Source organism: Gilbertella persicaria (genome assembly GCF_025201335.1).
Source record: "Gilbertella persicaria strain CBS 190.32 chromosome Unknown B0P05scaffold_17, whole genome shotgun sequence".
NCBI classification, from domain to species: domain Eukaryota; kingdom Fungi; phylum Mucoromycota; class Mucoromycetes; order Mucorales; family Choanephoraceae; genus Gilbertella; species Gilbertella persicaria.
Window position 1 is genome coordinate 268,056 of NW_026251978.1, and position 12,831 is coordinate 280,886.

Sequence of the window (12,831 nt, forward strand, 5' to 3'; positions counted from 1 at the left end):
ACACTAGATTTTTTAGATATTTTTTTTTTCTTATATCGTTCAAAGTAAAACTTCAAGGCCTACAACTTTTAGTCATACGTCAAGACGAAGCTTATTTGCTCGTCAAAATGGATTTGGTCAGGAACAAGATCCTCTCTTCAGGTCATTCATTTCAATATCCGATTCAGTCACACACACATACACACCTTACAGAAGCAACCTTGATAGAATCGTATTCACGCGTTTTTTTCCCCCTCCCATCAACGCGTTATATACAATGGCATCGATAGAACGAACAGCTGAATACGATAAATTTATTGACGAATTGAAAGCCTTTCATGATAGAAAAGGGTAATCATCCATCCCTTATTTGACAAGCAGCTGATTGTCTTTATGATAGCACTGTGTTGCAAGTCGAACCTGTTTTAGGTGGAAAAAAGTTGAATCTATTGACCATCTACAGAACTGTATTAGATGCTGGAGGCTATGAAAAAGTAAACACGGTTGAAATAAATGAAAAAAGAGAGAGAGAAAACTTAACACATACATAGGTGACATTGAATCGTGGTTGGAAACAAGTAGGCGATCCTTTCAACTTTCCAGCTACATGTACCAATAGTGCCTATATATTAAAAGCAGTCTATACAAAATACTTGGTAAGTAGACTAGTATCATGACCATGTCACTCAATCTTGTTAGCTTGGTTGGGAAGAGGAGAATTATTGGAAACGTCCTTGGAATCCACCGGCCGATTTGCTTGCCAATCAACAAAAGTCTTCCTCGCCCTTTAGAGACAACATGACCTCTTCAACGACTCGACATATAGGCACAGCCTTTACTCAACCCAAACAGTCATCTCAAACGAATGCCTTTGGATCAGGCGTCTCTTCAGGTAACTAAACCAATAACAAAGATGACACTCTCATATGTCTATTAGCTATGTTTATGGATCAAGAATTTCGTGCTCGTATTCTGCTAGCACTTCAATCTGGCTTACCCAACGAGATTGACTGGGCCTTTAACACACTCATTAAATTTTCTTATGCATCTGAAAATTTTTGCTTGGATTTCATACCTACTTTGATTGATTTACTGCTTGATTTCACAGACGATTTCTTCAAGACACCACTCAACACGGATGACATGTTTTGTTCCAAAGCACAACAAGAGACTTACGAACGCGTCTTACAAGTATTTCACATCCTACGCAACTTTTCTTTTCTCGAAATGAACATTCGTCGTTTAGCACTGGATGAGCGACTTCGATCTTTATTAATGGCCTGTGTTGCATTACCACCTCATTCCGACTATGGCGAATTAAGCAGACATTGTCTTGATATTCTGGAGAATATTGCACCTCAAGTCCAATTGACCAGTCGTGAGGATGCTTATTTGACCACCATGATTCGTGTCTTGTTCAGTCATGACCGTGCTTTTATTTTAGGTGGTATTCGTTCACTGACCCGTGTGGCTGTGACAGAATCCAATGAACGTATTTTGGGTTATGCAGACACACAAGTGATTGAACGTATGGCACAATTCTTGATGGTGGATGATGAAGAACTAGAAGCAGCCACACTTGAATATCTGTATCAATACTCTAGTCTAAAGGGTAATTTCTCCACTCAATTACTCAAGTGTTACCCAGGTAATTTGATTGGCTTACTGACAGGATTTTTATCCTACAAGTCCTCGTTAGCTCCTGCTGCCACAACACCTATGGAGACAATTCATGGTATTCCTGCTGCTCAAATGATTCCTGTGCCAGAAACCAATGTGACACAACAACCTTCGATTCCTGACTTGACAAATTATGCGTATTTAGATGAACCTTATCGATGTCTTGGATGGTAAGTAATGATGCTACATGGGAATGATCTGAAAGATACATATATATATATATATGTATATATAGGCTGAAAGACCAATTGTTAAGTGGAGCAGTGGAAGATGAGATTGTGTTGCGAGAGATATTCGAAGCTTATCAAAAGTTATTTGGATCAGAAAAGCCCTTAGGCATGAAGGAATTCTATACTGTGTTGAAAATTGCTTTTCCTCAGCCTGTAGGTGTAGAAGAATCATTTACGACCAGTGCAAGTCCATTAGATACTGTCTTGCGTCATGTTAAATACTCGCCTACCCGAAGAAGAGATGGTAAAGTAACACTAGGGATAGGCATGTATCTTATTCATCCACTACTGTAGGTCCTGTGTGTCATTGGTATGATTGTAAAGAAAGCTTTGATACACCCGTTGAATTACATAAGCATATTGTGAAGCAACATTTAGAATCGCCTGATCAATGTCATTGGATGAAATGCACTCGCCCTATCCACACGAAAACACAAGCCATTCAACACATGCGTACTCATTTTGCAGCCAAAGTAAAGAAACACACACAGAAAAAGACATTTGCGATATCCAAGATTCCCATTGACGACTCAGAAGTGTCTGGTATTCCATTGACATCAGCACTCTTATTAAGGAATTTAGCGAGACATAAGCAACATCATACATTTTATTTGCCTTATCAAAGCGAATTAGGTTTATTAGCTATTCAAAGACCCAAAGTAGCCAAATATATTCTGACTGTCTTGGGTGAATTACATACTGTTTAGAATAAAAGTACTATTTACAAAGTTTTACGAAGAGCTGAATTCTTTTTGAGCTTCACCCTTGTGTTGTTGCATCTTGTTTTGAGCTTCACCAGTAGTGTTACCAGTAAGAGAGTTGTAGGCACCCTTGACAGCACCGGCAGCTTGATCCATAGCGCCCTTCACGTAGTCAGTCACATTGGCAGCAGTTTCTTGACCATGACCAGCAGCATTTTGAGTCTTGCCCTTGGATTGCATGGATTCGTTACCAACAGCACCACCAACATTGTCCTTGACAGAGCCAATGAATTGGTCTTTCTTAGCATCAGTTCTTGAGGGTTCCATTTTTGTTTTTTATGAGATAATAATTAATTGATTGAATAAAGCAACACATATCACCAATCTGTCAGTATTTATACTTTTTACAAAGTGCATTGACGTCATTGCTAAAAATGGAATATACCTTCTCACGTCATTAATCAATGTTTCAAAGGATTTGCAAATGATGGTACACTGTCGTCACACTCGCCCATCGATGTCATGGGAAAATTCTCTGTTTTATTAACCGAGGATAATTCTCGGCATCACGTGACATTCATTTATTGTTCAGTATGACCTGATGCCATCCAGTGTTGATGAATAGCCACTAATTCAGAAATAATTCTACTTTCAATCTCAACTTCATTGTCTAATTCTTCTTGTGTGAGCGACAAGACACGCTCGGAATGTTGTGTAATTAATGTCACTGTTTGTTTACGTGTCTTGAGCATATTACCAATTACAACTTGATGGCCATAGCGATTTAATGCTTGACGAGCCTTGGGTACAAGTAATGTATTGTCTGTTTCGAGCTATCAGTCTAGGTTAGTCTTCTCATTTACTTTATGTTTCGTTACCTTGAAAGAAACAATCAGTCCTTTAGACGCCCAATGACTCACTAAAGGTTTCAAGAACTTGGGCACTTGATCTAATGTCAATGTCAATCCACCATCACGTGACTGAATTTTATGTTCTGCCATCTTTTCCGACCGAATAAAGAAATCACTGACAGCAGCAGCAAGATAATACATGGCCTTATTCTGTAAGCGTGCTAGAATCTTTGTGCCTGCTTGAAGCTTAAACAGATATTCGGGTAACGTAACAAAATCGAGCATCAACATCAAGTTCTTTTCTTTGACTTGGTGATATTTGGTCAGGACAGTATGGATAGCGTCAACATATTCAGGTCGAACTAGACATGCATCAGATAAGAAAAAAGAAGATGACATACCTTGAACTGTGCCGTCTTGTTTAGGTTCAACGTAATCCAACATGTGTCCAAAGTGACGATGAAAAGGTTGAATACTGTTTTGACGATGCATAAAGACAACAGCATAACCTGCTTTTAAAAAGTATTCAGCAGAACTAGCACCGCGTGTACCGTTACTGAAGTTATCAATAAAACGAACTGTTTGGTTTTCTAGAGGCACGGTAGTACCTCCACTCTAGATATAGAAGGATCAATCCATGAAGACATCAAACTTCAACTTACAGTGATAAACACCACATTATTTCCTTTTTCTTTATGATAGTCTACAAACGCGCTTAGTTTAGACTCAAATTCAGGTAGATCAGTAGGTGGTTTATTGATCTGGAAATACACATCAGGATCAATAACACCTTGACCGTTATCGAGAATAGGTTCAACAAAAGGGTTAGACATAATAATAAAAAAGAAAAAAAGTCAAGGGGAGGGGGAGGGGGAATTATATATTTTTTAATTTTATCGTCTTGAAATAGTAGGATTCCATTCACCAGGAGAAAATGTATCTCCTTGGCCACTGGGTTGTGTTGATTTGGCCTGTTGCTGTTCTTTCTGTCGTTTTCCTATAGGAGAGTATGAGCCATGAGTGTATTCTTTTGATATAAATTACCAGTTTCTAGAGCAATTGCTTGACGTTCCAATTCCAATCGTTCTTGTTCTTTTGCTTGTGCTAATAACAATTTTTTCTATTTTACCAAGGTCAATAGCATGTCATTGCATAGGATTCATGTACCTCTTCCCATTCTTTATCTAATGCTTTGGCTCTTCCTTGGATCATAGCTTTTCTTTTTTCATCCATGACAAGTTCCTCGATTGTAGGTACTGTGTTACGAGTGTGTCTTAACCATGCTTGCCATTGTACTAAATATATATAAAAATAAGTCTATTCAGCTTGTTTGTACCATTCGCTTACCAGGCAATTTGTTTTGATGAAAGACAGTATGATCTGCATTTTGAATACCTCCCATTTGGACCCAACGCTTCATGCGACCCCCTTTTGAAATAATGAGCAGACGCTTGACACGATGACGATCTTACCTAAAGGATTAGGACAATCCCAATACTCATTTCCATCCAAATCATAACCTATTAAAGCATGTTTCTTCCAAGGAAAGCGATTTATTTTGTAAGCAAGTGATATTTTTTGAAGAAAAGATGAAGTGGGTTTTGACATGACAAAACAGTAAAGAGAGAGAATAACTACGGACTGGTATTTTTATTATTATTATTATTATTTTTTTTTTTTGTTTAAATACAAAGGTTGCCAACTGCATTTTCAATGAGTCTGACATCGCCGTCTTCAAGACCACGAATGACCCTTCGCTTATTACTCTTTGCTTTAATTTCAATAATCGTAGGAAGTCCAAAGGCACTTGCCATACCGGCCATATCTGAAATAGAGGCTGTTTGAACCACATTTTCTTCTGAGGCTAGTAAGAGTTTTTCGAGTTTTTGACATAGATCAACTACAGTGGAAGATTCAGCAACTTCTTTCGTGACAAATGCAAGGGAAGCAGGCACACCATAATCAATTAGATGTCGTACATAAGGGTTTTTACCATGAGGAAATCGTTGGTCAATCCATTTGTTGGAGCGTTGAATTAAACTGATCATGCATTCAATCACTTTTTCGCATACATCAAGAGGCAAATAAATATAACGAAAGACAAGAGCCAAGGCTTGAGGAAGAGTGGTATGTTCTTGTAAGAGGTTCCTGTAAAAAGTATGAATACAAATCCTACATTTAAATCTATGCATTACCATACTGAATTATCACTACCAAGGGAAATGATATTGAATATAATCCATAAGGCTTCTTTTGTCACTTTCCATTCATCATTTCTGTAGTAATAAGCATGAGAGACAGTAGCATTCCATTGTTTTGAATGAGCATCATAAATATGGCCAGGAACTGTGATATGGGCAACGACATTTAACATGACCACTTTATGACTAAGGACATGGTCAATCATGTCATTGTTACCAGCAGCCAAGTTGGAAATGACAAGATAAGCATCTTTGCGAATTTCATTGGGTGCTTGGGGTTCAAGCAATCGAGTGATGCTGGACAAGATGGGTGTGCGCAATAGACCAAGAACATTCTCGTTGGGTCCTGAAGTGATATTGACGACAGTTCGAATAGCAGGCACAACCACTTTGGGAATACCATGACTAGAGTATATCATGAGTTTGGATACCTAAGGGACAATAACTTACTTTAACAGACCAGAGAGTCTTTCACAAAGTTCATCAGAGATATGATTGCGTTTATGGAATTCATGAACATCATGCATGTTGTAAAGAATACGAGAAAGTCCCCAACTAATAAACAGATGAGTTCAATTTAACAGAGATCAACTTACCAAACTTCAATTTCTAGTTTAGGGTAGTCAAACACAATGTATTTAGAGAAGGTTTCAAACATGGGAAGATACTAAGAAGATCAGTACAGACTCATGCCTACAGAAGCTTACATGGCGAAAGTATTCAGCAACACAGAAACCACCGCGAGACATGTTTGACAAGGCCCATAACAAGGCTTCTACATTCGCATAATCTTCTTCTTCAGCAAATCGCATTTTGCCATGTTCATATTGAGAATAAGTGGCTTCATCATAAGCTTCATCATAAATCGAATTCAGGACAGTAACAATGGAATGTGTGAATCCCTTTTTCATTAATTCTTCTCGATACTGAGGAGACTCTCCTGCAATATTGCCTAAGGCCCAAGCAGCCTGTGCCTTTAAATCCAATTTTGATTTAGTATCAGACATACTTTTCAGCAATACATCGACAAATCCAGCTTGAATCACTGCATTGGTTTGTTCTGTCATACCAGCCTATCATCAACAATAAATAAATAAATAAATATGCTTGGGGACATAGACATTGACTTACTGCAATGTTGGTGACAATCCAAGCACATTCAAACTAATGTACAAAATGAGTCTACATAGAGAATGATAAATATTTTACCTTGATAGTATTGCCTAGATCTGCTTCTAAAAGCTCTTTAATGCGTGGTAAAATATCCAATCCCAAGATATCATTGACACTTGTTTCGTCACTATGACCTATGAGAAAGAGTGAGAAAATAGAATAAAATATGTTGGTTTTACCTTGAGTCAAGTATCTACGCAACAATCGAATGCTTTGTCTGATCTGATCTGGGTCTGCTGAATACAAGAGATATTTAACAGTGGGTAACTAGAGAAGCATAATTAGGACCAGTCGGTTCTTCAACAGCATATTTACTCCGTACTTACAGTGTCTTTTTCTACAGTGCCACCAGGTGTAGGTAGTTTATGGATAGACACGTTAGAGAGTTTACGGCTGATCTCTAAAAGAATATCGTCTTCTGCTGAAGCAGGTTCAAACACGTCGATCGTCATGGTTTTTTATTGAATAGAGTAAAGGAGAATTGTAACTTGGCAAGTTACTATGGAACGCGCTTTTAAGTGAAGAAAAAACAAGGGAAAAAAAGGGGGGAACAAGATAAACTTAAGAGAGAAAAAGAGAGGAAAAGAGAGAAAGAGAGAGCTGCTTTTCTTCAGTCACGATAGTTTATTCAAGATTAGCATAATCGGAACTTAAAGTTGCATTATCGAAATTCTTCTTTAAGTACCCAAACACCTTGATCCTTTTGAAATTTAGCTATGGCTTGCAGCATTTTTCGAAAAATAAGGACTTGTTCTTGACTGATATGAATGCCCAAATTATCCATTATGTCTTTAGAAGTACCACGGCCATGGTGTTGAGTAAGATAGTCTTGAATCTTGACAATCATACCTTCTCTTTCTGTATTGTCAAGGATGTTTGGTTCAGGTGGTTCATGAGATGCCATGGCTTTTCTTTCTCTCATTCTTGCTAATAAACTACTAGAAGATGCTTTGGATCCTCCTTGGATCGACTTAAAACCAGAGACAGCACCTGAGCCAAAACCCGGTTGAGGCGATCCTGGTGCACTGTGGGAACCTATAGGTGCATTGAATTGCTTGCCAAATCGAGGAGCAGGAGGTGTTGCGGATCGTTCAAGAAAATAGCGGGGTGCACCTGCTGTACCCGAACGACCGGTCCAGGTAGGTGTGCCAATGTCCATTTGACGTCTTTGGCGGCGCGATTCTTTCAATGCAGCCACTGCTCTTTGGGCGATTTGTGTAGCTAATAATCAAAATGAGTCTATAATTCAGGTGAATCCTTATTTACCTTCTTGTTCAACAAACACAGTGTCATGAGAAGCAGAGTCCATAATCTGATCATGTTGTAAAGCGCTTTGAATACCTGTCATTTCAAACAGACTCTGAAGCACATGATCTTCATGCTGCTCTTCTTCTTCTTGTTCAGCATATTGTTCTAAACCATGTACACCTTCTAATTCAATTAAATCTTGTTGATCATCATCATTATTTCGCTTCTTTTTCTTCTTTTTTTGATTATGTTTGATTTCTGTGCCTTTAAACAATTCGCCTGTCTCTGTTGTTGTGGCATCTTCTAATCCCAACGTAAACAAGGACTGTAAGTTACTGGCATCAAAGAACCGTCTCTGTTTAGGATCTTTTAGGATTTTGTTGGTCAAGAATTGTTTGTAGATTTGACGATGATAGATCTTTTCTTCAATAGTGCCACTTGTCATCAGTCGATAGACAGTAACATCTTTCTTTTGTCCTAATCGCCATGCTCTCTCTCTTGCTTGCATATCTGTTGAAGGATTCTATTTTGTGGGTAAGACACATGATCTATATATATTGTGCTTACCCAATCTGGGTCAAACAGAATCACTCGATCTGCACCTGTCAAATTCAAGCCAAGTCCACCTACTTTTGTCGTCAACAAAAAGACAAAAATATGAGGCGATGCATTAAACTCATTGACAAGCATCATGCGCTGATGGACAGGCGTACTTCCGTCCATTCTCAAGAACTTGTAGCCTATGTTACGCACCATGATCTGTAGAATATCCAGCATTTGCCTTGTCTGACAAAACAAAAGCACACGGTGGTGTTGTTGTTTCCACATCTTCATCAAGGCTCTTACAACCACCATCTTACCACTCCTTTCAGGGTTGCCATAATCAGGATCGGAGAGGGGTAAGGTCAAGTCTACAAGGTCAGGATGATTGCATATTTTACGCACAATGTCAATCCCGAACAAGACTTGACGACGACGTTCAAGAATGGCGTCCATGTCCTTTGAGTGAATGAACTTCAAGTAGGCTTTTCGTTGAGGTGGTGTGAGTTTGCAGAACAAGACTTGTTCGTTCTTTTTGGGTAGATCAGCAGCTACATCGACTTTGATGCGACGCAGGAGATAAGGGTTAATTAAGTCTCGCAGCATACAAGCACATTTATAGGCTGTCTGTACTTGAACATTGGTGGCATTCGCATAACCCCCAATGCCAATCGGTACTGAAAACTGTGTCTGAAAGACAGGGAGTGTACCTAATCTGCCTGGAAAGATGAAATCAAATAGAGACCAGAGCTCTTTGAGGTTGTTTTGGATAGGTGTGCCTGATAAAATGATACGATGAGGTGTCTTGAACTGTTTGATCGCTAATGTAGTGATTGAATCAGGGTTTCTAATCTTGTGTCCTTCGTCAAGGACAACATAGCCCCATTTATGTTTTAAAAGAATCTCTCGATAGCTTTGAACGCCACTGTAAGTTGTAATCAAAATGCCACCTTGTTGAATATAGTAATCAACCAAGGCAGCTGCATTCCGACCTGTTTTGGTAGACAAGATACTTCTCGTAGAAGATTTCTTGGGCCGTTTGGCTTGTTTTCCTCGACGATCAGGTTCATAAGCTTCTTCTTCGTCTGCACTGTCATAAAGTTCAATGTCTTCTTGATCGTGGTAAGCATATTTGACACCTGTACCACTTGCATGCAAAATAGCCACTCTTAAGGGCGGCCACCATTTATGAAACTCTTGCACCCATTGCTTCATCACAGTAGCTGGACATACAATCATGGTGGGCTGGCCAGGCCCTAATAGTTTGGAATAATACAAGCCTGATAGAAACGCAATGATTTGAATGGTTTTTCCTAGCCCCATTTCATCACCCAAGATACCGCCTACTTGTTGACGATGCAGTTCCCATAACCATTGTACGCCTAATCATCCTCATCAGCTTGAGTAGACTAAGAGAGACTTACATGTCTTTTGATAGTCAAATAAACAATCCCAGAGTTCACCAGGCACTTTAAAATCATCAAATGTAACATCTTCAAAATGAGGATGAGGTTTAAACTGCTCTTCATCATCCATAGGTGTCTGGTTTAGTTTTTCTTTTATTTCTTCCAATGATATATCTGGCTAGAATAGATAGATCAATACGATGTTTAAGCTGTGTCTTATTTACGTGTGTAACACGATAACGCATAGTTTTCCTTTGATAGATCCAATCATCAAGTCGCTTTTGATAATGCTCTTCAGATCCGTCATCTTCGTAGGTTTCGTCTAATGCTTTTGTACGTATCGTTTCCTCTTCTTCCTCTTCTTCTTCTTCCTCTATTTGATAATCATCGTCCTCAGCTCGAGATAATTTACGCTTAGGCTTCAAGGTCGCTTTGTGACTTGGCACATGTAAATCCTGATGCGACATTACATGCCCTGACCCAGGAAACACAACAGAATGATCCGACACATTTGTATCAAATGGTGTGATTTTACCCGTCCTCACCAGATAATCACGCTGTGTTTCATTGGCTTGTTTTTGATCTTGACTCAGTGACACACTTGCTTGTTGGCGCTCCTGCATACGTGCCTCAATATCGCGTTTGTCTTGCATTGCCTGTCTGAGTTTATTGGCTTGGGTTGTGATCTTGGCCATCCATGGTTCTTTATCCACAGCATCTTTGAGTTTTAATTTCAATTGATCCAACTGTTTTTGTGCTGCGTGGATCTCTTGATTGGCTTTCTGGAGACGTTTTTGGTCCAATGCATCGTCTCGTTCGGCTAGGGCTTTATCTGCCTATACGCACAAATTGAATTCAACAAGATTGGGATTGATAGATATACCTTTTCAAACAGCGTTTTTTCAAATTCGGTTTGGTCGACCAAGTCAACGCCTAAATGACTTAGTTCGTTGCTAATATTGTCCATAGCATTAAACTCGCTATCGGACATGGTGGATAGAGGTGAAGACGTATTACTCATAAAGAAGAAGAAGAAAAAAGAAAAAGAAAATCCGCAGTAGTAGATAGAATGGACGTAATCGTGACAATTTTTTTTATCGAAAAAAGGACCGCTAACCTACGATCCAAGTTGGGGGGATCGCATTGTCAAGTCAAATAAAAAGGTCATGACCTTAATTATGATAGGTCATATTCATGCAAAAAAAAAAAATACAATATATCAAAAAAGAAGCTTGTTTTTGGCCTTCAAGAAAATCAATACTGGTAAATAATACAGCAACTTTTTTTTCTGTGATAGAAATGTGTATGTTTTGTTTGATGCTATAGTATACTCGAGAAGTGTTAGATTTGAAAAAAAAAAAAAAAAAAAAAAAAAAAAAAAAAAAAAAAAAAAGATACACGCTATGGTTAGAAGACTTAGGATATGTTTTTAGAGAACAGCTAAAACACCAAATAGCAAACGTACACTTTTATGTAGACCATTCAATTCGGCTTATCGATATCTACAGCTTTTGTTAATACATTTGTTAGGCAGCTCTTTGTTTCTATGCAGTTTGAAGCACTTTTTCGTCAGAAATTTCATGTAATTTTCGTAAAATTTAAAGAAAAAAGGGGGAGGTATGTATAGCCCTATATAAACTCTTTTTTTTTTCTTTGTTTGTTCTTACCTGTGCAAGATCTTATGTTTTGCATTGAGCCTTTTTGAAATAAAAAAAAATAGCTCGTATAGAAACAAAAAGAAAAGAGAGGATTGTTCCAGCCTTTAATGAGCTATTTTTCATGTCTTTAAAGATAACAAGACATCCTTTTTAATTAAATACACAACAGAGAGAAAGAAAGAGAAAAAAATCTAAAGAGTCTTATCAAAGATAGCACCAAGAGAAGCCCAGACAGCCTTGGGGGATTGAGAAGCATCAACACCGTACCAAATGTTCTTCTTCTTGTAGTAGTCGACAACGGGAACAGTTTGCTTATGGAAAGCATCCAAACGCTTCTTTAAAGATTCGACATTATCATCAGAACGTTGAATAAGAGGTTCACCAGTAACATCATCCTTCATTGAGACCTTAGGAGGGCTATACGACAATCAGCAATTATATGAGTATAGCTTACTTACTTGAATTCTTTGTGATAAGTTCTACCAGAAGCAGGGTGAATCAAACGACCGGTGATACGAGAGACAAGAAGATTGTCATCAATCACCAATTCAACAACAGAGTTTAAAGGTTGTTTCTTTTCATCAAGCATTTCATCCAACTTTTCAGCTTGAACAACGGTACGAGGGAAACCATCAAGAATGAAACTAGATACCAATGTCAATCACAATCATCGCGTATTATTATGCATTGCTTACCCATTCTTACATTCAGGGTTGTTGTCCAAGTTTTCCTTGATCATACCAACCACAATTTCATCAGAAACAAGACCACCTTCATCCATGATCTTTTTGGCGGCTAAACCAAGAGGAGACTTGGAAGCAACAGCAGCTCTGAGCATATCGCCGGTAGCCAAGTGACAGGCACAGAATTTTTCCTTGATAGCAGGAGCTTGAGTGCCCTTACCAGCACCAGGAGGACCCATAATAACCATACGAAGGTTTTGCTTAGGAGGACCGGCAACTACCTTCTTTTCAAGAGCTTCAAACTTTTCATGAAGGCTTTGAATATTCTTTCTAATTTCTTCTAAAACAGCTGAATGGTCGGACATGTTAAACAATAATAATAAAAAAGAAAGAGAGAAAATAAATTTGCAGGGGGAAAGATGGGAGATGGATATTAGATTACATGATATTCACCATGGATTGGGGATAACAGATCTCAAAG

General features: G+C 38.5%; 7 protein-coding genes across 7 annotated transcripts; 1 reads left to right on the plus strand and 6 right to left on the minus strand.

Moving 5' to 3' along the window:
* The first annotated feature begins 167 nt into the window (after nt 1-167).
* Nucleotides 168-2,950, plus strand: B0P05DRAFT_539550 (uncharacterized protein). Its single transcript, XM_051577962.1, has 7 exons — nt 168-330; nt 380-473; nt 531-635; nt 679-871; nt 917-1,829; nt 1,895-2,133; nt 2,184-2,950. Exons 1-7 carry the CDS (start codon nt 257-259, stop codon nt 2,594-2,596), a joined length of 2,031 nt encoding a protein of 676 aa, XP_051435472.1. The 5' UTR covers nt 168-256; the 3' UTR covers nt 2,597-2,950.
* B0P05DRAFT_468751 (uncharacterized protein) lies at nt 2,621-2,917 on the minus strand (the record flags this gene model as incomplete). Its single annotated transcript, XM_051574447.1, has 1 exon — nt 2,621-2,917. One exon carries the CDS (start codon nt 2,915-2,917, stop codon nt 2,621-2,623), a length of 297 nt encoding a protein of 98 aa, XP_051435473.1.
* B0P05DRAFT_539557 (DNA/pantothenate metabolism flavoprotein) lies at nt 2,781-4,290 on the minus strand. The gene is made up of 4 exons (XM_051577963.1): nt 4,104-4,290; nt 3,843-4,056; nt 3,469-3,803; nt 2,781-3,423 (listed from the first exon to the last, which is right to left on the minus strand). Exons 1-4 carry the CDS (start codon nt 4,272-4,274, stop codon nt 3,172-3,174), a joined length of 972 nt encoding a protein of 323 aa, XP_051435474.1. The 5' UTR covers nt 4,275-4,290; the 3' UTR covers nt 2,781-3,171.
* Nucleotides 4,291-5,057, minus strand: B0P05DRAFT_539559 (uncharacterized protein). The gene is made up of 5 exons (XM_051577964.1): nt 4,914-5,057; nt 4,789-4,869; nt 4,609-4,736; nt 4,486-4,561; nt 4,291-4,438 (listed from the first exon to the last, which is right to left on the minus strand). The coding sequence occupies exons 1-5, from the start codon at nt 5,047-5,049 to the stop codon at nt 4,335-4,337; spliced, it is 525 nt and encodes a 174-aa protein (XP_051435475.1). The 5' UTR covers nt 5,050-5,057; the 3' UTR covers nt 4,291-4,334.
* Nucleotides 5,058-5,063: 6 nt separating this feature from the next.
* On the minus strand, nt 5,064-7,396 carry B0P05DRAFT_539561 (armadillo-type protein). Its single transcript, XM_051577965.1, has 9 exons — nt 7,142-7,396; nt 6,995-7,082; nt 6,852-6,949; nt 6,774-6,806; nt 6,350-6,715; nt 6,239-6,309; nt 6,093-6,197; nt 5,637-6,047; nt 5,064-5,589 (listed from the first exon to the last, which is right to left on the minus strand). The coding sequence occupies exons 1-9, from the start codon at nt 7,265-7,267 to the stop codon at nt 5,124-5,126; spliced, it is 1,764 nt and encodes a 587-aa protein (XP_051435476.1). The 5' UTR covers nt 7,268-7,396; the 3' UTR covers nt 5,064-5,123.
* Nucleotides 7,397-11,119, minus strand: B0P05DRAFT_539567 (SNF2 family N-terminal domain-containing protein). Its single transcript, XM_051577966.1, has 6 exons — nt 10,893-11,119; nt 10,234-10,845; nt 10,028-10,187; nt 8,631-9,985; nt 8,082-8,586; nt 7,397-8,036 (listed from the first exon to the last, which is right to left on the minus strand). Exons 1-6 carry the CDS (start codon nt 11,028-11,030, stop codon nt 7,477-7,479), a joined length of 3,330 nt encoding a protein of 1,109 aa, XP_051435477.1. The 5' UTR covers nt 11,031-11,119; the 3' UTR covers nt 7,397-7,476.
* Nucleotides 11,120-11,858: 739 nt separating this feature from the next.
* Nucleotides 11,859-12,715, minus strand: B0P05DRAFT_468783 (adenylate kinase-domain-containing protein; the record flags this gene model as incomplete). The annotated part of the gene is made up of 3 exons (XM_051574452.1): nt 11,859-12,084; nt 12,126-12,311; nt 12,363-12,715. 3 exons carry the CDS (start codon nt 12,713-12,715, stop codon nt 11,859-11,861), a joined length of 765 nt encoding a protein of 254 aa, XP_051435478.1.
* Nucleotides 12,716-12,831: the final 116 nt, after the last annotated feature.